At 35.7% G+C, this 24,994-nt stretch overlaps 1 protein-coding gene across 1 annotated transcript in view; it reads right to left on the reverse strand.

Annotated features, from left to right (window-relative positions):
- The window catches only part of LRP1B (LDL receptor related protein 1B), a 1,793,119-nt gene that overhangs the window by 671,547 nt on the left and 1,096,578 nt on the right, over positions 1-24,994 (reverse strand). Inside the window, exon 31 of the mRNA XM_070360639.1 lies at positions 1,784-1,933. Within this exon, the coding sequence (XP_070216740.1) occupies positions 1,784-1,933 (150 nt within the window). The remainder of the gene's footprint in view (positions 1-1,783; positions 1,934-24,994) is intronic.

A 24,994-nucleotide genomic window follows, 5' to 3' on the forward strand; every position in this document is an offset into this window, starting at 1 on the left:
TGTCCAAAGAGATTATTAACTCAATTTTTAGGAAAACCACTCCTAAATCTTAATGAAACACAAATTTTAAGTTACTTTTCACCTAGGTAGTCTGAGGAGCTGGCATATAACCAGTCACAACATATTAATAATTATTTCTTTGTTCCTGAATGTGCAACTTCAAAAAGAATCACTGTAGGCAAATTTCTTCTTAAACATTTGTAGCTGTAATCATCAGCAATCCCCTGGATAGTGGTAAGATTCTTTTTTTTTTTTTTTTTTAACTTTTTTTATTGCCTTTTTTACATGACTATACTATTCAGTCTCAGCAGGAAGCAGGTCATCACCCTTTATACCAGCCCCAAAGAAAAAGAGTATAGAGGCTCTGAATGAAGAAAGGGGGATCTCAACAGAAGGGCAAATTCAAAGACAAGATAGGGAACTTCGGAGAGTAGACATTGCTCATCTGCTTCTCTATGGTGATGTCCTTTAAGCCCTCAAACTGATGATATATTTTGATATATCTAGTTGATGCACTGACAATATAGATATTAATAGGTTTTGTTTTAATTCATTTTTTATCTTCCAGGGTTAATCAAATTATGGTGACAGGGAGAGGTACACATATATAACCATCCACTTGTTAAAAGAAAAAAATGTTAATTTACTCAAGGTTGGTTCCCATATGGCACTGATGTCATGTAAGATGCACACCACTGACCCAATATATACATAATGATTTCATCCAAGTTTTTTCTTTACTTTACAGCAGAAAACAAAATTGGTGTTTTTATTGTTAAAATGGACTACTGTGCCATTTCTTGAGATTTTGTTCATAGCAATGAGTTCTGTAAGTTTAGTATTCATTTCCTACTCACAGCAAGGTTGGTAGCAATCATGTTAGCAGAAATAAATTTTTATAAAGCCTACATTTTTCTATAAGGCAATGATTTTTATAGTACATAAATTATGTGATATGTATATACATTCACTGAAAGTCATCCCTTGAAATGTTATGACATATTTGTAACATGCTTCCTCTACTTATCAGGTTCCTTGGCTACAGTATTTGCCAGTGGCTTGATTTCATGAAGTTTATTGGAACTCAGTTTTTGAAAACATAGTATGAATGTTGTTTTGGGAATTGTTGCAGTTTATCAAACCATTTTAAGAATTTAAACTCTGCTGTTTTTATTCAGGTGATTTAAACTATGTACAAATACACAAAAATCATTTTTTTCTTCTTAATTTGGTAAAGTCAAGTAATACAAACTAATCTCACTTTCTTATTGCTTTATGAGACAATTTTAAATAAATTTCTACTCTAACCACTTGTCAGGTATAATCCTTGTGCATTTGTGTATGTATAAAGCATTTTCGTGAAAGAATTTAAATCATTAGTCAATGATACTGTGGACTTGTTTTTTCAATTATCTGTGTATATCAAGCTATCCTTTATAAGCAGAGATAAGATTTTTCTTTATTTTGACAAATACCCACTGCCATTGCACTTTAGAATATTATAGTAGAACATGGAAAATAATAGTTAAAATAATATCAATAATAATAAGCCAAGAATCAATAACAGTGAAGTTAGTATTGCTAACAGTCCCTGACCTGGATAATCTTATAAGTTTGTTTGATAAGGTTAAGAAAAAAAGAAAAGAAAAACTCTCTTAGAGATGTGCAACTTGAATGTGCTTCTAGTGTTAATGGAGCAGTAACTTTTTTAAGCTTTTAATAGGTCATAATTAATCAAACCCAATCAATACAAGCATCCGAGATATAGAACCATTGTACTTACCCATGATGGTTAGGGCTGTAGCTTTTGTTAATTCTTCTTTCATTGTCTCTATTACTTCTAAATTACTGCCATCCAGGTTGCATCTATTTATGGTTCCATTTCCTGAACTGATCCAATAAAGTTTGTTTTCCACATAGTCTATTGATAGACCTGTAATTAAATGATACAACTTAACCATAACGGTAGCCACTTAAACTGTAATATTCACCTAGCACTGGATTTGGGGGAAAGAATAAGTTGCAAGCTCAGATTTTTGTTTTTAAAAATATGATCTGGCTAACAGGGAGATTCAATACTGTTTTAACTATTAGTCAAAAAATATACTTTTATAACACAATGGTTATCTCTGATTATCACAATAATCTTGCAACTTTAAGATTGCTTCATTCTACAGATAAGGAAAACAATACCCAAAATAGTCAAGAAATCTATTTGAGGCCACAGTAGGTAAGTGGACATTCCAGAGATTTTAAGGTTTCTATTTCTAAATTGAGTGTTTTCTTTCTTCATTATACTGCTTTGCCTCAGAAAGCATTACTGTGTAACACTTATTAGGGATACTTATTTTATTAATGAAATTTCTAATTTCCCCTTTACTTTCAGTAAAATCTACCTTAGAAAGTTACAGATTTAAAGTGGTGGTTTTCAGTACTCTTCAAGTAAATCCAAAGATAGAATTTCAACAATTAATAATTTCACTGAAGTGTGGCAATGAATTGAGCTCATTTAGGAGCTGTCATTGAGAAATAAACCATACGGAAAAGAAGTGAACCAAGCCAATGGCTTAAGACCATTGTCCCTGCAGGATGTGTCACTGTAAGTTCACTTTATAGTAGTTTATGAACAATTCCCTACATTATAGGGGTGTTCTTGGTTTTCAAATGTCTCAGGACACGTACATTTTGGTTGCCAAGGATATACATCTAATTAATTATAGGCATCCTCAGTAGGTTCATGATCCACCCACGTTATAAAATGAATGCTGTGGCTTCATGTTGGTGTTCTGTGACTCACAACTATTAATACTTGTGAAAGAAGCATATATGGGCACAAAGCAGGCATACAATAAATAATCTGTTTATGGGACCTCCCTCACAGAATGAAGTGAATAAAAGACACAAAAAAGTCCCTTCTCTATTAAAACAAAACAAAACAAAAAACCAAAAACCTAAGATAAAAAAGGAAAAAAAGAGGAAAGGAAGAAAAGGTAAGAAAAAAGGGAAGATGGAAGAAAGAAGGAAAACAAACAGAGAATCACTGAGTTCAATTGCACGGAAAAAGTGATAACATAGCTTAATACTCTCAACTACAGTTAGTGAGCGGACCAGTTTTAATCAAGTAGCAACAATAAAACAAGTCTATATAATATCCAAGCTATTTACTGACTTATTGGTATGTTTTCTTGATGAAAGTGTGGAAAGTTTACCAGGAAATCACAAGGTATAGAATTAGACACTGAAGGGATAAAATTTTCAAAAAGAATTTTTATAAATACTGTGGGTCATTAGCTTTCATTACTATCACAAAATAATCAAAAGCTACATAGTCATATTCTATGAGATAATATTTTCATGGTGAAAGTCATTCATCATTCTTTTGTTTTCTTTTTAATGAGAGAAAGTTTGGTTATTCTGTATGTAGTTCCTAAGCCACCACCATATATCTTTTCTAGTATAAATAAATTCTGGTTTAGACACCTTAATGTTATAAGTGGTCTATTTTACCTTCTACTTAGTTGACCATCTAAAGCATATAATTCCATCTTTAATTCAGCTGAAGCATATCTTTACTATAGATTTATGGTTCAAATATAACCCCAAAGTTTCTGTTGCTGAATTTTCAACAGGAATCAAATTAACAAATTCTCTTTAAGGCAGGGTATCTATCACCCTAGATATTCTAAATTTTATTTCTCAATCAAGTTAAATCATCAGAGAATTATTTGCATTTTTAGATTGTTAAGGCTTTGTCTCTCTCTCTGAATTTCTTCTGAATTGGACTTTAGCATTTGCTCTTGGTATAAATGAAAGGTGCTATAAGAAGTAGCCATAGGAAACCCACTGTTATACTTCACAGGATATAGTGTCTGAAATAATACATCACACTGTGACCTCTTTATATAAGGACCCATGGGAGGAATTTCTCTCAGGGCTCAGTGCCAGGAAAAGCTTTATGTGGAAAATATAAAAATTGTAACTGATCATATTTCTGTCTTTGCTTTGGCTGCAAAGAAACCGAAGAGTCAGATTTGTGACCCATCTCCAGCACTTGTAAAGCAATTGCATTTATACCACAAACTTGCCTCCTGGCTTCAACAGAGAGTTCTAATTACCCTACACCTTGATTTTTAAAATTAATATTTCTGTCTATTTCATCTTAGGGAATGTTTTTAAGTGTCCTCAACCCTTATCAGAAAAACATCTACTTTTGCTTTATTAACTACGCTAAAGCCTTTGACTGTGTGGATCACAACAAAATGTGGAAAATTTTTAAAGAGATGGGAATACCAGACACCTGACCTGCCTCCTGAGATATCTGTATGCAGGTCGGGAAGCAACAGTTAGAAATGGACATGTAATAATAGACTGGTTCCAAATAGCAAAAGGAGTATGTCAAGGCTGTATATTGTCACCCTGCTTATTTAACTTATATGCAGAGTACATCATGAGAAATGCCAGGCTGGATAAAGCACAAGCTGGAATCAAGATTATTGGGAGAAATATCAGTAACCACAGATATGCAGATGACACCTCCTTTATGGAAGAAAGCAAAGAAGAGCTAAAGAGCCTCTTGATGAAAGTGAAAGGAGAGTGAAAAAGTTGGCTTAAAGCTCAACATCCAGAAAACTAAGATCATGGCATCTGGTCCCTTCACTTCATGGCAAATAGATGGGGAAACACTGGAAACAGTGAGACTTTATTCTGGGGGCTCCAAAATCACTACAGATGGTGACTGCAGTCATGAAATTAAAAGACACTTGCTCCTTGGAAGAAAAGCTATGACCAACCTAGATAGCATATTAAAAGGCAGAGACATTACTTTATCAACAAAGGTCCATCTAGTCAGTTATGGTTTTTCCAGTAGTCATGTATGGATGTGAGAGTTGGACTATAAAGAAAGCTGAGCACCAAAGAATTGATGCTTTTGAACTGTGGTGTTGGAGAAGACTCTTGAGAATCCCTTGGACTGCAAAGAGATCCAACCTGTCCATCCTAAAGGAAATCAGTCCTGAGTATTCATTGGAAGGACTGATGCTGAAGCTGAAACTTCAATACTTTGGCCACCTGATGAGAGGAACAGACTCATTTCAAAAGACCCTGATGCTGGGAAAGTTTGAAGGATGGAGAAGGGGATGACAGAGGATTAGATGATTGGATTATATCACCGACACGATGGACATGAGTTTGAGTAAGCTCCGTGAGTTGGTAATGGACAGGAAAGCCTGGTGAGCTGCAATCCATGGGGTCGCAGAGTCGGAAACGACTGAGTGAGTGACTGAACTGAACTGAACAACCCCTTTTTGGAAAGAGAGGGTACATACTGAATATGCTCAACTCCACACTAACCCACAATATCAGAACTTTCTCAACTAGCTAAAATTCTGCAGTTTCTAGACTCAAACTTAGGTTTTGTAAAGCAGTGACACAGAGCAAGGAAATTGCAGATTTTGGGCCATAGTTCCCCAGTTTCTACTACTCTACATCTTTGTTCCTAGATTGTGAGTGCTGAGGGGAAAGGAACTGTGTGTTCGTGAGCTTTTTGTCTTTAGCACAGAGCATGATGCCTAGAGCAGAGATAAAATTATAAATCTTGAATGAAGGTATGGGTTATTTAATTAACTCCATTTTGAAATAAGTTGTCTTCAAGGAGTTCTACCTAGTAAAGTTGAATTATCTCCACAACAATTTCCTTTAAATATACTACCTATCTCCATATATTATGAAGATAGGGATGAAGCACACTGATTCAATAGAGCTACTTGGTATGGCTTAGATTTTTTAATATCAGTGTTAAAAAAAGTACTTTAGGATTAATAATTTAAGGTTCACAGGGAAAAAAAGGTAAAGTTCCTATTTTAACCTGTATCTGTATTCACTTAGCCACCTACATATACCTTTCTCCTGTCAGATATATTAGTTAATCCCTGAATGCTCTTGAGCATGTTTATTTCCAGATATATACAAGAGAATTGAAATATTTAAAAAATCTTATTATGAATTTAGAAATTGGTTACATATGTTTTCATAGATTAGTATGTTTCGAAGCAACTATTTATAAATCTCATTAATATAAATATTTTTACATACAACTTAAAAATTGTGTTATTATGTTTAGGTCTTAGCAACACTGAAGAATTAATTGGTATCCTTCTATTGGAATAATTTCTGAATCAGATCTCTGTTTCAAAAGATAAATCATTTAGCAGTGAACACAGTGGTTTTGATGCAATTGAAGCTACTTATTGCTTTTAGCATGCTAAGTCAATAGCCATGAGAAAACAGATCAAATGTGAGCACGCCTATAAAAGTGTCCTGGAATGTACACAAATAAATGTAATTATGTCTGTACTGGAAGATTCTCAGTGTGGGTGACTAAGACTAAAAAGTCCTGAAAGGGCTCTAAGGTCTGTCTGAAGAATATGCCATTAGTGCATTACTAATACACTCTGCATTAGAGTCCTTTCTGCCAGATATATTTATTTTTAAAATTATCTGGATCTGTTTATCAAATAGATAACCCAGACTCAATAATATAATAGGTATACCATTGGAAGAAAAGTCATCACTTAAATTGAAAAACCTTAATGATAAGGAAAACTTATCTTTTTACTTATCTTTTCTATTACTGAAAGGAGCAGAGATAATCTATCTGCTTTGATTCTAACACTCATTATTTGAAACCAAGATTTCCTTTAATTTATTATTTTGTTTGAACATTTTGATTAAAACCATCTTACTTTTAATTTAGACAATATGACTTGCCAAAATGATGTAATTGCCCTCATAATGGAAACATTCCATACATTGGTAAAAGAAATTACACAATATTAAAATAAATATAATTAACAATATTTTCCACATATCACTAAAAAAATAAACAAATAAGTCCCTTAAATTTTAAGTAGAGACTCAAAATTTAATTTTGTTACAACTAAGACTGAAAAGTTCATTTTTATGTGTCTCATCTCTTTTCTTTTTTATATGACTCAAAATAAAATCAGGATAACATCAACTTAGAATTAAAACAAAAATGCAAATATATAGAAAAATTTTAAAAATTAAGGCTTTCTGTGGATAATAATTATCTAATTTTTTCCATCACTTATCAAATTTAATTTCAAGATTTTCATCCCTGGGAATGCATTATAATTATCTGAAAAGCTATTAAAAATACTGATCCCACCCCCAGAAACTCTAATTTAATTGATTTATGTTGGTCCCAAGCATCAGTATTTTTAAGAAATCTCTCGAGGTAATTTTAGAATATAAAATGTAAGGACATTTTTTTAAACACAGCATAGTTTTGTAATCTTTTAAATCTGAATATTTAAAAGATTTAATGAGGCCTTTTAAATTTTGCTGGAAAGTGTATAATGATGAGATCTTTGGAAACATAGAAATACTAAAGATGTAGATGGGGAAAAAGACATACAGTGGATATTTTAATGTAGATGATTAACTTCAAGGCCTCTAGCCATCCATAATAAATAACACTGAAATCTTCCAAATATTTTCTTTGTAGTGTTATGTTCAGACAGTAGAACACAATCCCTTCAGCTTCTGGAACTGTGAAAGCTGTAAAAAACTGGCTATTGAAAACACGTGAATAATGCTGAAATATTATAAAGTTGCATCCCTTACAATACTTGCAGAATAATTATAATGTTCCAGATATTCCAAAATGGAGATATTTTCAGAGTTCACCAAAACAGGAATGATTATTCCTGAGGCAGAGCTTTCTCTGGAACACTGAACTTTTAACTCCAAGGGAGCAAAGTTATTCCATGGAGAAGTAGAATAGGAGTAAGTGCCTACTCACCATTGGGCTATCTCAAGAAATGTTCTCTTCTGAAAACACTTAGGTTTTTAAGTTAAAGAATAAACATCCTGAGAAAGTCCAAAGTACTCTTTGTAGTCTATCTCTGGCTTCTTTCTGAAGTAAACACAAATATAAGCTGCTACCCTCTAATTACCTTGTCTGTGAGGTTCTGGGTTGATCTGACACAAGTCTAGGTAGCCTTTACCTGGCTATACGCTCACTTCACAATTGTTAGGTTGTAGTAATAAGAATAATTCCCTCATAGACTAGTGTCTGACACATAGACATCCTTAACAAATGCTAGGTTTTTGTATTTCCTTTTAAACTAAAATCCTATTTCTAAAATTTACAACCATCTCTCTGGTAATTCCTACAATTGATTATTTTGAGGTAATTTGATAATGAGAAATACTCAGATTTCAGACTTAATTTGTAATTCAGTATTTTCTCAATTATACAGGTACATCAAAATTTAAAACTTTGTTCTATAAAAGCCAATAAAAAATATGCTTCAGTCTGGGACAAAATATTTGCAGTCCACATATCCAACAAAAGACTAGTATTCAGAAAACAAATCTCAAAATTCAATAGTTTAAAAAAAAACAAATTAGAAAATGGGGAAAAAAATGAACAAAATTCTCACAGAAGATATACAAATGACAAATAAGTGCATGGAAAAAATGTTCAGTGTCACAAGAAAATGCAAACTAAAATGACAATGTGTATCACTACAGAGGAATGACTACAATAAAATTAGTGACAGCAGTAAACACTGTTAAGGATGCAGGAAAAAAGCTATCACTGACTTATTGCTGGTAGGAATGGAAAATCATACAGCTACTCTGGAAAACAACTGCAGTTTCTTACGAAATTAAGCATATTATTACCATGCTGCTGCTACTGCTGCTAAGTTGCTTCAGTCGTGTCCGACTCTGTGCGACCCCATAGACGGCAGCCCACCAGGCTCCGCCGTCCCTGAGATTCTCCAGGCAAGAACACTGGAGTGGGTTGCCATTTCCTTCTCCAATGCATGAAAGTGAAAAGTGAAAGTGAAGTCGCTCAGTCGTGTCCGACTCTTCACAACCCCATGGACTGCGGCCCACCAGGCTTCTCCGTCCATGGGATTTTCCAGGCAAGAATACTGGAGTGGGGTGCCATTGCCTTGGTCCCACTAATTGAACTCCTGGAAATTTATCCCAGAGAAATTAAAACAGATATTTACACAAAAACTTGTACATGAATGTTTATAACAGCTTTATTTATAGAAGTCATGAATCCCAGCAGAATCCTATGACCCTCCTGGGTGCAAAAGCCTTTTCCAGTCCCCTGCCCTGAGGGCAGGTTCAAACAGCTGTTATTCAGGGAATGGAGGGAATGTGGAGACAAGGAAGGAACAGTCAAGAAACAATAGTGCAACCATTGGAGCAGGGTCCTGGTCCCCTTCAAGGGATATACATTACATTTTCTTTGAGCTTTTCTGCAGAACTAAAACTTCCACCAAATGAAGATGTCAACTACTTGATGAAGTACTCTTCCAGAGAGGGTCACAGTTAACCATCATCACCTGATACCAGATGATCTCCAGATTGAAGGAATGTGAGCCCTGCAGGCACCCTGATCCTTGTCCTCATCAGCAATTCCCCCTTCCACTGGAAGATTCCTCACCTCATTCTTCCTCATCCCCCCAGGTTGAAACACATGATTTTAAGGGCATTAGCCTGCTGTAGCCCCCTTTACCTGGCTAAGAAATAAAACTATTCTTTTCTACTTCACACAAAATTCTTATCTCCAAGATTTAATGTGGTGTCCATGTATAGAGGCCACATTTGGTTTCAGTTAAAAATTAGAATCATCTCACTTCCTTCAACAGGAGAATGGTTAACTAAAGTGTGCTATGTATACAGCATGGCATACTACTCAGCACTACAAAGAAAAATAAAAAATCTATCGATACATGCAACAACTCTCCCAGGGATAAATGCTGAGTGGAAAAAAGGCAATCCAAAAAGTTATATATTGTATGATTTCATTTATGTAACACTTTATTTTTTTTTGTTGTTATTTTTTATTTATTTTTTAATTTATTTTAAATTTTTAAAAGAAAATCCATCCTGAACCCTTATGTAACACTTTAAAATGGCAAAATTTTAGAAATGGAAGACAGTGTGATAAGAGAAGGGGGAAGAGAGTACATATGAAATAGGTAATAGAAAAGATTGGTGTGATATTGGAATTATTCACTATCTTATTTTGCCTTTATTTATTTCCCCTACTTTTCCACAGAAATTGATTCAGTTTATTCAGTATTTTGACTCTGGTATTAATATAAGAAACTATATACATGATAAAAGTGTATAGATCTGAATACACACATACACACACACAAAATGAATACTAATAGTACATAATCTGATTAAGATTGATAGATTGTATTAAGGTCAATATCTGAGTTGTAATATTTTATTGCCCAATAACTCAGTTGGTACAGAAACGATCTGCAATGCAGGAGACCCTGATTCCATTATTCCTGGGTCAGGAAGATCCAATGGAGAAGGGATAGACCACCCACTCCGGTAGAGTAAAGAAGGGACCGACCACCCACTTGGGCTTCCTTTATGCTCAGCTGTTAAAGAATCCACCTGCAATGCAGAAGACCAGGATTTGATCCCTGGGTTGGGAAGATTCCCTGGAGAAGGGAACAGCTACCTACTCCAGTATTCTGGCTGGGAGAATTCCATGGACTGTATAGTCCATGGGGTCACAAAAAGTCAGACACGAATGAGCGACATTCAGTTTCACTAATATAGTTTTATATAATATTCCAATTGGGGGAAATGAGATGAAGTATATATGGAACCCTTCTGCATTATTTTTACAACTGCATGTGAATCTAAAATTACCTCAATAAATTTTCAATTAAAAAATATTTTTCAGTAAAAAGTTGAACATGTAGGGCAACAGATTATGTCACTCTAAAACTGACCATTTTAAAGATTATCTTGAGTTGAAAATGATTAAGAAACAAGAGACACCAAAAATAAAAGTTTTCTGCCCCCTCCTTTTTTTTTTTCTTTGCTGTGCTTAGTTGCTTCAGTTCAGCTCAGTTCAGTTGCTCAGTCAGGTCCACTCTTTGTGACCCCATGAATCACAGCATGCAAGGCCTCCCTGTCCATCACCAACTCCCGGAGTTCACTCAAACTCATGAAGATGGAGTCGGTGATGCTATCCAGCCATCTCATCATGCTCTGTTGTCCCCTTCTCCACCTGCCCCCAATCCCTCCCAGCATCAGGGCCTTTTCCAATGAGTCAACTCTTCGCATGAGGTGGCCAAAGTATTGGAGTTTCAATCTCAGCATCATTCCTTCCAAAGAACACCCAGGGCTGATCTCCTCTAGAACGGACTGGTTGGATCTCCTTGCAGGCCAAGGGACTCTCAAGAGTCTTCTCCAACACCACAGTTCAAAAGCATCAATTCTTCTGTGCTCAGTTTTCTTCACAGTCAAACTCTCACATCCATATATGACCACTAGCCTTGACTAGACAGACCTTTATTGGCAAAGTAATGTCTCTGCTTTTCAATATGCTATCTAGGTTGGTCATAACCTTCCTTCCAAGGAGTAAGCGTCTTTTAATTTCATGTCTGCAATCACCATCGGCAGTGATTTTGGAATCCAAAAAAATAAAGTCTGACACTGTTTCCACTGTTTCCCCATCTATTACCCATGAAGTGTTGGGACCAGATGCCATGATCTTGGTTTTCTGAATGTTGAGCTTTAAGCCAACTTCTTCACTCTCTACTTTCATCAAAAGGCTTTATATTTCCTCTTCACTTTCTGCCATAAGGGTGGTGTCATATACATATCTGAGGTTATTGATATTTCTCCTGGCAAACTTGATTCCAGCTTGTGCTTCTTCCAGCCCAGCGTTTCTCATGATGTACTCTGCATATAAGTTAAATAAGCAGGGTGGCAATATACAGCCTCGACGTACTCCTTTTCCTATTTAGAACCAGTCTGTTGTTCTATGTCCAGTTCTAACTATTGCTTCCTGACCTGCATACAGGTTTCTCAAGAGATAGGTCAGGTGGTCTGGTATTCCCATCTCTTTCAGAATTTCCACAGTTTATTGTGATCCACACAGTCAAAGGCTTTGGCATAGTCAATAAAGCAGAAATAGATGTTTTTCTGGAACTCTCTTGCTTTTTCCATGATCCAGCGGATGTTGGCAATTTGATCTCTGGTCCCTCCTCCTTTTCTTAAACCAGCTTGAACATCTGGATGTTCACAGTTCACGTATTGCTGAAGCCTGGCTTGGACAATTTTAAGCATTACTTTACTAGCGTATGAGATGAGTTTAATTGTGCTGTAGTTTGAGCATTCTTTGGCATTTCCTTTCTTTGGGATTGGAATGAAAACTGACCTTTTCCAGTCTTGTGGCCACTGCTGAGTTTTCCAAATTTGCTGGCATATTGAGTGCAGTACTTTCACAGCATCATCTTTCAGGATTTAAAATAGCTCAACTGGAATTCCATCACATCCACTAGCTTTTTTTGTAGTGATGCTTTCTAAGGAAGGCCTACTTGACTTCGCATTTTAGGATGTCTGGCTCTAGGTGAGTGATCACACCATCGTGATTATCTTGGTCCTGAAGATCTTTTTTGTACAGTTCTTCTGTGTATTCTTGCCACCTCTTCTTAATATCTTCTGCTTCTGTTAGGTCCACATAATTTCTGTCCTTTATTAAGCCCATCTTTGCATGAAATGTTCCCTTGGTATCTCTAATTTTCTTGAAAAGATCTCTAGTCTTTCCCATTCTGTTGTTTCCCTCTATTTCTTTGCATTGATCTCTTAGGAAGGCTTTCTTATCTTTCCTTGTTGTTCTTTGGAACTCTGCATTCAAATGAGAATATCGTTCTTTTTCTCCTTTGCTTTTTGCTTCTCTTCTTTTCACAGCTATTTGTAAGGTTTCCTCAGACAGCCATTTTGCTTTTTTGCATTTCTTTTCCATGTTGATGGTCTTGATCCTTGTCTCCTGTACAACGTCATGAACCTCAGTCCATAGTTCATCAGGCACTCTGTCTATCAAATCTAGTCCCTTAAATCTTTTTCTTACTTCCACTGTATAATCATAAGGGATTTGATTTAGGTCATACCTGAATGGTCTAGTGGTTTTCCCTGCTTTCTTCAAATTAAGTCTGAATTTGGCAATAAGGAGTTCATGATCTGAGCCATAGTCATCTCCTGGTCTTGTTTTTGATGACTGTTTAGAGCTTCTCCATCTTTGGCTGCAAAGAAAATAATCTATGTGATTTTGGTGTTGACCATCTGGTGATGTCCATGTATAGAGTCTTCTCTTGTGTTGTTGGAAAAGGGTGTTTGCTATGACCAGTGCGTTCTCTTGGCAAAACTCTATTAAACTTTGCCCTGCTTCATTCCGTATTCCAAGGCCAAATTTGCCTGTTATTCCAGGTATTTCTTGACTTCCTATTTTTGCATTCCAGTAGCCTATAATGAAAGGACATCTTTTTTGGCTATTAGTTCTAAAAGGTCTTGTAGGTCTTCATAGAACCATTCAACTTCAGCTTCTTCAGTATTACTGGTTGGGACATAGGCTTGGATCACCGTGATAATGAATGGTTTGCCTTGGAAACAAACAGAGATCATTCTGTTGTTTTTTAGACCGCATCCGAGTACTGAATTTTGGACTCTTTTGTTGACCATGATGGCTACTCCATTTCTTCTAAAGGATTCCTGCCCACAGTAGAAGATATAACAGTCATCTGAGTTAAATTCACCCATTCCCAACCATTTTAGTTCTCTGATTCCTAGAATATCAACATTCACTCTTTCCATCTCCTTTTTGACCATTTCCAATTTGCCTTGATTCATGGACCTAACATTCCAGGTTCCTATGCAATATTGTTCTTTATAGCATCAGACTTTGCTTCTATCACCAGTCACATCCACAGCTGGGTATTGTTTTTGTTTTGGCTCCATCGCTTCATTCTTTCTGGAGTTATTTCTCCACTGATCTTCTGTAGCATATTGGGCACCTAATGACCTGGGGAGTTCCTCTCCTCTTTCAGTATCCTATCATTTTGCCTTTTCATACTGCTCATGGGGTTCTCAAGGCAAGAATACTGTAGTGGTTTGCCTTTCCCTTCTCCAGTGGACCACATTCTGTCAGACCTCTCCACCATGACCCACCTGTCTTGGGTGGCCCCACACAGCATGGCTTAGTTTTATTGAGTAAGACAAGGCTGTGTTCTGTGTGATCAGATTGGCTAGTTTTCTGTGATTATGGTTTCAGTGTGTCTGCCCTCTGATGCCCTCTTGCAACACCTACCGTCTTACCTGGTTTTCTCTTACCTTGGATGTGGGGTATCTCTTCACGGCTGCTCCAGCAAAGTGCAGCTGCTGCTCCTTACCTTGGACATGGAGTAGCTCCTCTCTGCCCCCCCGCGCCCTTGAAGTTGCTTCAGTCATATCCAATTCTTTGCAACTCAATGAGCTGTAGCCCCCCAGGCTCCTCTGTCCATGGGGTTCTCCAGGCAAGAATACTAGAGGAGGTTGCTATGCCTTCCTCCAACAGATCTTCCTGACCCAGGGGTCAAACCCATGTCTCCTACACTTCAGGTGGATTCTTTGCCCACTGAGCCACGTGGGAAGAGGCTTACCTGTTAATCACCAGAGATAAGTCTAGACTCTTACCAGCCCAGAGATAGCACTGAAAGGAATTTACTAAAATGACCCTTATCTTTCTTTAGTTTTTCTCATGTAATTACCTTCTTATAGCTTACTTTCTTTAAGTCTAAAACCTTTTCCCTTTATCTTTCTATTTCTCTACAAATTAATGGCTTTATCAAATTGCCAACATAAACTGGATCATTGAAAAAGCAAGGGAGTTTCAGAAAAAAATCCACTTTTGCTTTATTGACTACACTAAAGCCTTTGACTGTGTGGATCACAATAAAATGTGGAAAATTCTTAAAGAGATAGGAATCTCAGACCACCTGACCTGCCTCCTGAGATATCTGTATGCAGGTCAGGAAGCAACAGTTAGAAATGGACATGGAACAAAAGACTGGTTCCAAATCTGGAAAGGAGTATGTCAAGGCTGTATATTGTCACCCTGCTTATTTAACTTATATGCAGAGTACGTCATGCGAAATGCCAGGCTGGATGAAGTACAAGCTGGAATCAAGATTGCCAGGAGAAATATCAATAAACTCATATATACAGATGACACCATCCTTATGGAAGAAAGTGAAGAAGAACTAAAGAGCCTCTTGATGAAAGTGAAAGAGGAGAGTGAAAAAGTTGGCTTAAAACTCAACATTCAGAAAACTAAGATCATGGCACCTGGTCCCATCATTTCATGGCAAATAGATGGGGAAGCAAAAGAAACAGTGAGACTTTATTTTTGGGGGCTCCAAAATCACTGCAGATGGTGACTGCAGCCATGAAATTAAAAGACGCTTGCTCCTTAGAAGAAAAGCTATGACCAACCTAGATAGCATATTAGAAAGCAGAGACATTACTTTACCAACAAAGGTCCAACTAATCAAAGCTATGGTTTTTCAAATAATCATGTATGGATATGAGAGCTGGACTATAAAGAAAGCTGAGTGCTGAAGAATTGATGCTTTTGAACTGTGGTGTTGGAGAAGACTCTTGAGAGTCCCTTGGACTGCAAGGAGATCCAACCTATCAATCCTAAAGATCAGTCCTGGCTATTCATTGGAAGGACTGATGCTGAAGCTGAAACTCCAATACTTTGGCCACCTTATGCGAAGAACCGACTCATTGGAAAAGACCCTGATGCTGGGAAAGATTGAAGGCAGGAGAAGAGGATGACAGAGGATGAGATGGTTAGGTGGCATCACGGATGTGATGGACATGAGTTGAGTAGGCTCCGTGAGTTGGTAATGGACTGGGAAGCCTGGCTGCAGTCCATGGGGTCGCAAAGAGTCAGACACTACTGAGCGACCTAAGTGAACTGACTGAAGATGATATACACACATGTTCACACCACTCCTTTGAGCTATTCTTCAGTGTGTTTCTCTCACATGCATGTGTGCTACACAAGTTAATAAGCTCTGTTTTTGTCTTTTGTCAGTCTAAGTTCTAGGGCCTTAGCCAGACCCTGGAAGGAATAAGGTAGATGCAATAACCTAGGAAGATAGATGAAATAATTTTTTTTTATATTTTTTTTCTCAACTGCAAGTATCTATATTGTTTTTATATTAACTTGATCTAAATTATTGCTTGAAATAATCCCCTCAATTCACTCTGCTTTAAGAAGCCACTGATGACCTACAGAGCTACAGAACTAAGGTAATAACTTCCTTGATATTTATTTTATCAAGTTAAGATTTTAGCATCTCCTCCATTCTCCTTCATATAAATCATTTTACCTGGGACAATTATTCTATCATTCAAGTTCTTAATGACTGGTAAAAATTATGTGCCTTGTGAAAATAACATGCAAAATTAGAAGAAACCCAGAATTAGTGACAAGCTTTTGTTAAGAAGTGGTTTTATTTTTTTCTAAAAGATCATTTTAAAAGGTTTAATACCTATACAGATGACTCACTGGATATGTCCCCGATGCTGGGAAAGATCAAGGGTAGAAGGAGAAGAGGGCATCAGAGGATAAGATGACTGGATGGCATCACTGATGCAGTGCACATGAACAGGGGCAAACTCCGGCAGATGGTGAGTGGCAGGGAGACCTGGCATGCTGCATCCATGGGGTTGCAAAGAGTTGGACACAACTGGGTGACTGAACAAGGACAACAACCTATAGTTTTTTACTTTGCCTAAACTATATTTTATAGCTTGATAGGTAAAATAAAGCAAACTATCTTTAAAGCACTAAATTGTGTCACTTCAATATTTTAAAATTATAGTTCCTGTCAATATAATCCTAAACATTTCCTCGGGCTATATACTTTTTCCCCTAGACACACAGAATAATTCAGATTGTAGACAAAATATGATTTTGTCCATTTTAAACCTGTTAAACCCAGCCCCCTACCCAGGTCCAGTTTCATTTCTCCCATTTACAAGATGCTTTAAAGGTTCTGATTTTCAGCGTATCAAACTAATGCAAAACAAGTGTGTGGCCTTCACTACTGAGTGTTCTCTTTGGAAACCATCACTGTTGAGAGATGGGGTGCCGGGAGCCGCATATTGCATATTGAGTGCATATTGCATATTGAGTGCAGCACTTTTCAGGATCTGGAATAGCTCAACTGGAATTCTATCACTGCCGGTAGCCAGCGTGAGGAACTCCACCCATGACAAAGGTCATGAGGAAGGAGGCTTGGCATACGCAAAGGCGGGATCAAGCCTCAGGAGTCTCCCTGGACTACCCGCAAAACCAGAGTCTGTCTGCCTACTTTCTGCTTTGTGCTTTCACCTACACCTCTGACTTTACGGGGGGCTGTCCCCCACTACCTCTCTGAAAAAAGTTAGCTTACAGCTCCAGTTAATAATTCCTGGGTGTGACAGTGTTTAACCTACAAACTCCTTTGGAAATCCTCTAGCCTGCCTGAATAGGTTTTCCGGCCACATGTGATTGTTCAGAGCCTCCCAACTGTGAGAGGCAGGAGATGTTCTAAACTGTCTAAACACAGATTCTTTTGAGTAGTTAAAAGATTGATTAGAAATTGTATTGGTGAAGGGATTTTCACTTGTTGGGCCAATGTTTGCTGCTAAGTTTCCATATCCCTTACCTGCTGTGTCCCTGGCAGTGTATTGATTAATATAATTGGTGTAAATAGTAGCTTTAATGTTTGTAACCTGGGACCCTTGAGTTAATTCTTTTTCTTGTTATAGCCCACCACACCTTTGCGCTGTAGGAATGCAACTTTATCTAATGCTTTTGGAGGGTGGCTCCTGACCAGTCACCTTTAGAGAAAAATAAGTTTTCTGAAGAAAAGGTCTTAAAATGTTAACAGGCTTCTGGGCCAGAAGATGATGCAAATCACCTAAGCTTTTGCATATGATAAGTTTGCAGGAAGAAAGCCTGGCTTGCTGCCTGACTCTACCCCTTCCCCATTATCCTCTATGCATAACTTAAGGTATAAAAACTACTTTGGAAAATAAAGTGGGGCCTTGTTCACGAAACTTGGTCTCACCATGTCGTTCTTTCTCTTACCTTCTGGCTGAATTATTCAGCCTCTTTCTCTACACTGAATTTCCTCACTGAGCTATCCTTATCTCAGCCTCTTTTCTCCACTGAATTTTCCTACTGAGCTATCCTCATTCTATTACTCTTTATATCCTTAATTAACGTTTAATTAAGCAATTGTCGCCTGATCTTCGCCTCGCGCCTCTCTCTCCTTCAATACCTGGTTCAGCCGGGGCTGGTCCCGGCAATGGGGAAAATCTGAATGCATAAAGCATTTTTGGTTAATGAACTGCCTTTTATAAGGGATTTTCATATAATATAGAAGAGCTTCCCTTTTTGGTGTAAGTTTTGTGATCGTTAATCTTCCACACTCTCATCTTTGTCATCCTCGAGGTGTAATGACTATAAAAAAAAAAAAAAACAATAATAATAACCTGAAATATTGGAAAGCAACTACTGCAGAGGTGGGAGAAATACACTTGCAGATGACAGCGCCATGCTAAAGTTAGATCACGAGGTCCCTTGGTATTTATGCCCGCATTACCGATGAGGCGTACTGAGTAAGAGGGCCATCTCCCAGAAGTGTATTAGTAATTTTCAGATAAAATTATGAGCATACCTTTCCCAAAGTGGAACAGACTTCATTTCCTGTTTGACTGATTACACTCTGGTACCTAACAAGTTTAGGAACCAGTTCATCTTGCAGTGGAAACAGTAAATCTTTGATGCACTGTTAAGTGCTAATGCTAAAAAAACTAAATAAATAAATAAACCTGTTTTTTTTTCCCTCCCTTTTTTACTAAGACTAAGGAAATCCCCTTCTCCTCTCATAACTCAAAAGCAAAAATGTATGTCTTCTTCAAATTCCAGTTGAAACTTAAAAATATCACCAATTTTGTAACAACTTATTCCTCTATTTTTCTTTCCATAAAGAATGAGTTGTTCTATTTTTCATTGTGTCTACTTATATTATCTTTATGCTGTCTTGAAATAGTACTCATTAATGGTATGTGTTTTTGTTGTTGTTTAACTCTACAGAAGACTTCATCAAACGGTTTATGTTTCTATTCTTTTCCTTTACTGGACTATGACTTTGATAATGTATCCCAGGTTTTATTTTCAGAGTCTAGAACCTAAATACCCTTCATAATTTTTTTTTAAATACTTCATCACATTTGAGTAAAAGATCAAATTAAAAAACATAATAATTTAAATTATTTGTGTGTACATGAATGTATAATTTTAATATCAGTTTGTTAATTCCCCTGGTCTTTTTGGTAACATATTATTATCATTTCTTTCATGGTACATAGCCTTATATGTTGATTGAGCTTCATGCATAATAAAAGTGTGCTGAGTAATAAGTATATATAAATATTCTTATTTTTAAATAGTGAGATGCTTGAGCTCTTTTGACATGCTAAGCAGTGTTTATGAATGCTATCCATAAAAATTTTAAAATCCACAAATACACAATAAGGGTTGGAATGATTAAACAATTAAAAGTTAATAGTTTGGCAGGCTTCAAGAAGGTATACTTGAAAGTTGAGTAAACAAATGACTTTTGGTTGGGATCACATTTATAGTGAAGAGAAAACATCAAGAAAATGAAATATATAGTACAGTAGATTCTTAAGAAAAAGCCAAAAATTGAAATGCTGATTGACAAGTCAAGATACTTTATATGAGGCTTAAGGGATAAAATTCATAATATGCAAACATTGTAAACTTGGCAATCACTTTAAATAGTAAATTAAAACCCCCTCTTCTGCAAACTGCTCTAAGCGTTTAATGCATCCAAGACAGAGCAACAACTCTTAATTGAAAATATTTCGTTTGACAATGGATAATGAGAATGGTGATTTGTATTTAACAGAAACAAAGGTATTCAGCCCAACCTGCCTCTAGGTAGCAGTTACTTTGTCTTCAGTGATACACATTCATAAAATGTAAAGTTGGGTCTTTTGATAAGATCAGGATGAACTTCTCTTTCAAGTTATGTCACACATAAGGATATAACAGGAAACAAGTAAGGGAAATCCAGTAAATTAAACTATAAAAACCATTCTGCAAAAAGAAGAAAACCTAGTATATCAGTGACATTACTGTTTAAAATATGCATTTAAAAATTCAGAAATAATTAATTGTACAGCAAAATAGGCACAGAGGTTAAACTGGTGCTTGCCTACCCCTGGCTGCTTAGAAAAGCTGGCTGCAGTGTCCTAATTGGCCCCATGTTTCTGAGGAGTACATAAGCTGTACATTTTTCTTTCCACTCTCTATGCTTGAAAGAGTACTGGTTTTATTCCTTGATCTTTGCTTGAGGTTAGGTAATCACTATATGAAATCAGCCTCTGTGGGCATAGCATAATGGTTAAGATTTAATATGACTTTGGAAGCAGATAAACTTGGTTTGAATTGCAACTCTACCATTCATGACAGGCAACTAATTTCTTTCAACAAGCCTCAATTTCTGAAGCTATAAAGGAGGAGTAAGAAAGCCTTCCAGAAATGATTACTATGAGATGATTAATGAAAACATTTTGCAAGTACCTGGCATATTTTAAGTCCTTAATAAATAGGCAAAATAATTACGCTATTTTTGTTACCAAAATGATGATTCTATATCATCATCATCATACATCCCAGGCTAAGTGCATGCAAATACAAAGCGTAACTTTAGTGAGAATATAGCTTTCATAAAGGGTGATAGAAAATGATTGTTTTGAGTTGACATTCCCCAGCCTTGCCAGACAGAATATCGTTTTTTCTCCTCACATTTTGCACATATTTTTCCTATATATTTTTCCCCAAAATAATGTATAATCTGACAATCAATATGCATAGGAGAAAAATCAATTAACAGTAAGTATCTCCTCCTTTCCTAATCACCTAATTTTCTTCATAGAAATGGTTCAGGGAATGCAGTGGGGAGGAGTTTAAGCCAGAGATTGCCCAGACAGATTCATTATGAAAAAAGAAATTAAAATAGTTTCCTAAGTGTAAAATATCAGTGAACTTCAGTAAGTAAATAAAAGTAAAAAAAATCCCTATGCATATAATATTTCATAGGTATGACAGTCACGTATACAAACAAAAATAGGTTTGTGCTTACTTTTTCACACATTCATATGTTCATTTATAGGACTCAAAAATTCCATTTTAGAAATATTCTCAGGGGAATAGTTTTAAAAGAATCTTATAAAGTGAGATTACAGTGCCATGAATTCTAGGGAGTATTTCAAAGATTCTTCCATTATCAAATGTTTCCATATGAGACTTAACCTTGATACTACAATAAATCACATTTAAATTTGTATATAAACCAAAAACAAGTTTTTTTGGCGGGGAGGAGAGTCTGCTTATTTACACTACAGCTCTAAATTGCCCATTTAAAAAAATGGACAGAAAAAAAAAACTTTAAAAAAAGAAAACAAATCGGAAATACCTAAGTATTTTGCATAACTTCATAAATAATATATTAGTGAATATATTTAAAGAAAATGGTTCAAGCACACACAGTAAAAAGACTACAACTTGAAAAACAGTTACTATGGAACATAGCTTTTAATCTGTTTTAATAGCACCTATAATAATCTTGAAAACATCATCTTAACTGGTGCCACACAAATGAACAATTTAAACTAACTGAATATAGATAAGAATTTCCTGCTAGAAAGTTACTCAGCAGTAATACTTTTTACAGTTAATTTACAGATAAGAGTCTCTCTAGCCTACTGGGATAGATCAAAAATCGCAATTAACAAGGTTTAAATGAATAAGGGTTGCATTCTGAATAATTTATTCTATATTTATACTCTGTGCTTAAAAAGAAAAAAAACTTGTCAATAAGTAGATAAACTGACCAACTGATTTTTACTTGTTCTTTCTTTTTTGAGAAACATCTGAGATGCTAGAAAACTGACAGGTCGAGGACAGGCCACCCCTAAATGTGAATATGCAGGCATATTAATTATTCTGATGTAAAGTTACTTAAACAGCTGGTAAAAGAAGAATACACTGACCCTCTTTTGTTTTTCTGAAAACAAGGACTAATTCTCCCATGAAAAGCTATCCTCCTTATACCAGGAAGATAGAAGGTGTCCTTATTGCCAGAGATAGGGAATCCAAGGCCCAAACAGCAGTATAAATAAGGTTTGTTACTTCTTCATTACTTTGGAACTGCAAGTTCAAACCCCTTTGTTTTGTCAAATCTTCACAAACAATTTTCTTTATCTAATAGGTAAAAAAGCTTCCTGCTTTGGTTACTTCTTCGGGTCTCATTTTTATGGGGGTCCCATATGTACATAATTAAATTTTTTTTCCTGTTTTTCTTCTCCTGCCTTCTGTGAATTTAACTACAGGTATACCTCATTTTATTTCTCTCTGCTTTACTGTGCACTCTGCAGATACTGTGTTTCTTGCAAATTGAATGTTTGTGTCAACCCTGTACCTAGTAGGTCTATTGGCACCATTTTTTCCAACAGCATCTGACTATTGCCTGTCTCTGTGCCACAGTCTGGTTAATATCTCATAATTTTACATCATTATATTTCTTATGTTGATCTGTGATCAGTAATCTTTGCCATTACTATGATGACTTGCTGAAGGTTCAGATGATGGTTAGGAATTTAGCAATAAAGTATTTTTTAATTAAGGTATGTACACCCTTTGTTTGTTTTAAGACACAATGTTATCACCCACTTGAAAGGCTATAGTATGGTGTACAACATAACTTTTATATGCACTGGGAAACCAAAAATTTTTGTGTGACTCACTTAATTGTCATATTTGCTTTATTTCAGTGGTCTAGAACTGAAGCTGTAATATCTCCGAGGTATATATGCATTAGACCAGCCAAAAGAACCTAGAAAGTGATAGGAAAGCCTCTTCCTCCCCTACAGAGCCAAATGACCACAAGCTTAGACAAGGAAGGGAGAAGAAACAGCAAGAGGAACACATTTACTAATGGACAACACAGCCTGTCATTAACGTCACAGAGACCAGCAATCTTAACACTTGGTAAACATGACTAGTAACCTAAGTTACTGGGAGGAACTTGCAACCAATGCCTGTAATAAAGCAAGATGAGGGCACAGCTGTCTATTGCCCTGGGGCAGATATGCTGACAAAATCTGAGAGCAGAAGAGTATTTCAAACGTGTTTGCCTCTGAGCATCAACATCAAGACAATATAGAGTTAAATCCTCAGATGTGCATAAAAGTTTGTTCATCTCAGAGGCCCACTTGGTTACATATATTCCTTTGCCACATTTCTGTGGATTTTGTTCTATGTTTATTCTTCACTGAATTCTTTTATACGCACTTAATATTGTAGACAAATCATTCAAATTCCAGTCTATGGGACCCAATATACCTTCTACTACTACTCCTGATAGGTTCTATTACAAAAGGCCAGCTGTTCTTTTCATAAGTTTTCCTCATTTAATCCTCATGAGAACTTTATAAAAATAGGCATTTTGCCTTGATTTTACAGATGAGGAAAGCAAGTACAACCAAGCTAACTGTAATTTGCTCAAGGTCAGTGGGATAAATTCACTTAGTGGAATCTAAAGTGATTTAGGTTCCTGTTCCCCTAAAGGAAAAAGAACAATGTCAAATTTTTATCTACAGGCTGAATACAAAATCTTATAATGAAAATCTGTTTATTGAATATCTAACTCACAATCTATACTCATGAATCCTGACTTCAAATGTGCTTTGTAATAAGGTTCTGGGTTATTTCTGGGAAAATAGTATATCTCACACAAATTAATATTTAATGGTGTCATTTTGAATTTATTTTAAAATTTTAATGATGATGTTGAAATATTAAATGGTGATGTTGTACCTTTAAAATAAATGATGGTGTTGAATCATCATCCATACACAGTTAACAGTATGTGGTGTATGACATCTGATGGGCCAACTACAAAGTGTATATAGTAGCAGTAATTCTTTTCCTTACAAACTTTCCTTACATAAGTTATACATATATAGCTCTTCTTTAATTTATTTTGAGTAGGAAAATGGAAATTTAGTATTAAGAAAGATAAGGCTTTCCCCATTATAAAAACAAGCATGTGAATTATTTTGGTGTAACTTATGGCTACCGCATTACAATGTAAGAACTTTATTTGCTCATACTGTTTCAATCACATTCACTTTTCCATTTTAAATATTCTGAACAACTCCAGATAAGCACTGACTAAATTGCTTTAGTCCAAATTAAGTCCTTTGTATGGGTCCTATCTTGTAGAATCCCTTGTTTCTTTTGTTCTATCATCTTCTACACAGAAGTATTAGCATTTCTATTTGCCTTTAATTTCTAACACTACCTTGAATTTCAATTGTGTATCACATCTTAGAACCAACAGTCCAAAGAAAAGAGTTGTTAATAGTATCATTTTACATCAGAGGTTTATTCTATGGACCGAAAAGAGTTGTTAATAGTATCATTTTACATCAGAGGCTTATTCTATGGACCACATAAAAATTCCCATTTATTGTAAATCTTAATATTATTCCTTTATTGAATCATCACTATTAAAAATGAGATACTTCAAGTAAGTATATTTCCACATTTCTAAAACTAAGAAATTAGTGCTGAAAAGCTCCATGGTACAGTAATTTTATTCCAAGATTTAAAAATATATAGTATTTAATTCAAAGCAAAATTATGGTTTTCTTTTATATATATACATTTAATATAATATAAAAATCCAGGTTCATTGTTGGATTTTTTAAAAAGGTACTTTGAGATGACAAATTCAGGCCTCTCAAAGAAGTATAAGAGAAGATGAGGAAAGTGATTACTGTTTGAAAAGATTAGCATAATGTATAGATATCTATGTGCAAATATGTAACATTATCTTCTAAAAGAATCCTTGTAGCTTGATTTTCAAAAATCATTTATGGGAATGACTCAAAGCTCTCTTTCAGCACCATGAAGTTTCATGTGATGATTTACAATGGTTAACAAAGGTAGAATAAAAAACTAAATAAACACCGTGCAGAGTAAATGAAAACTGCTGAA

Source organism: Bos mutus, chromosome 2, assembly GCF_027580195.1.
Source record: "Bos mutus isolate GX-2022 chromosome 2, NWIPB_WYAK_1.1, whole genome shotgun sequence".
NCBI lineage: Eukaryota > Metazoa > Chordata > Mammalia > Artiodactyla > Bovidae > Bos > Bos mutus.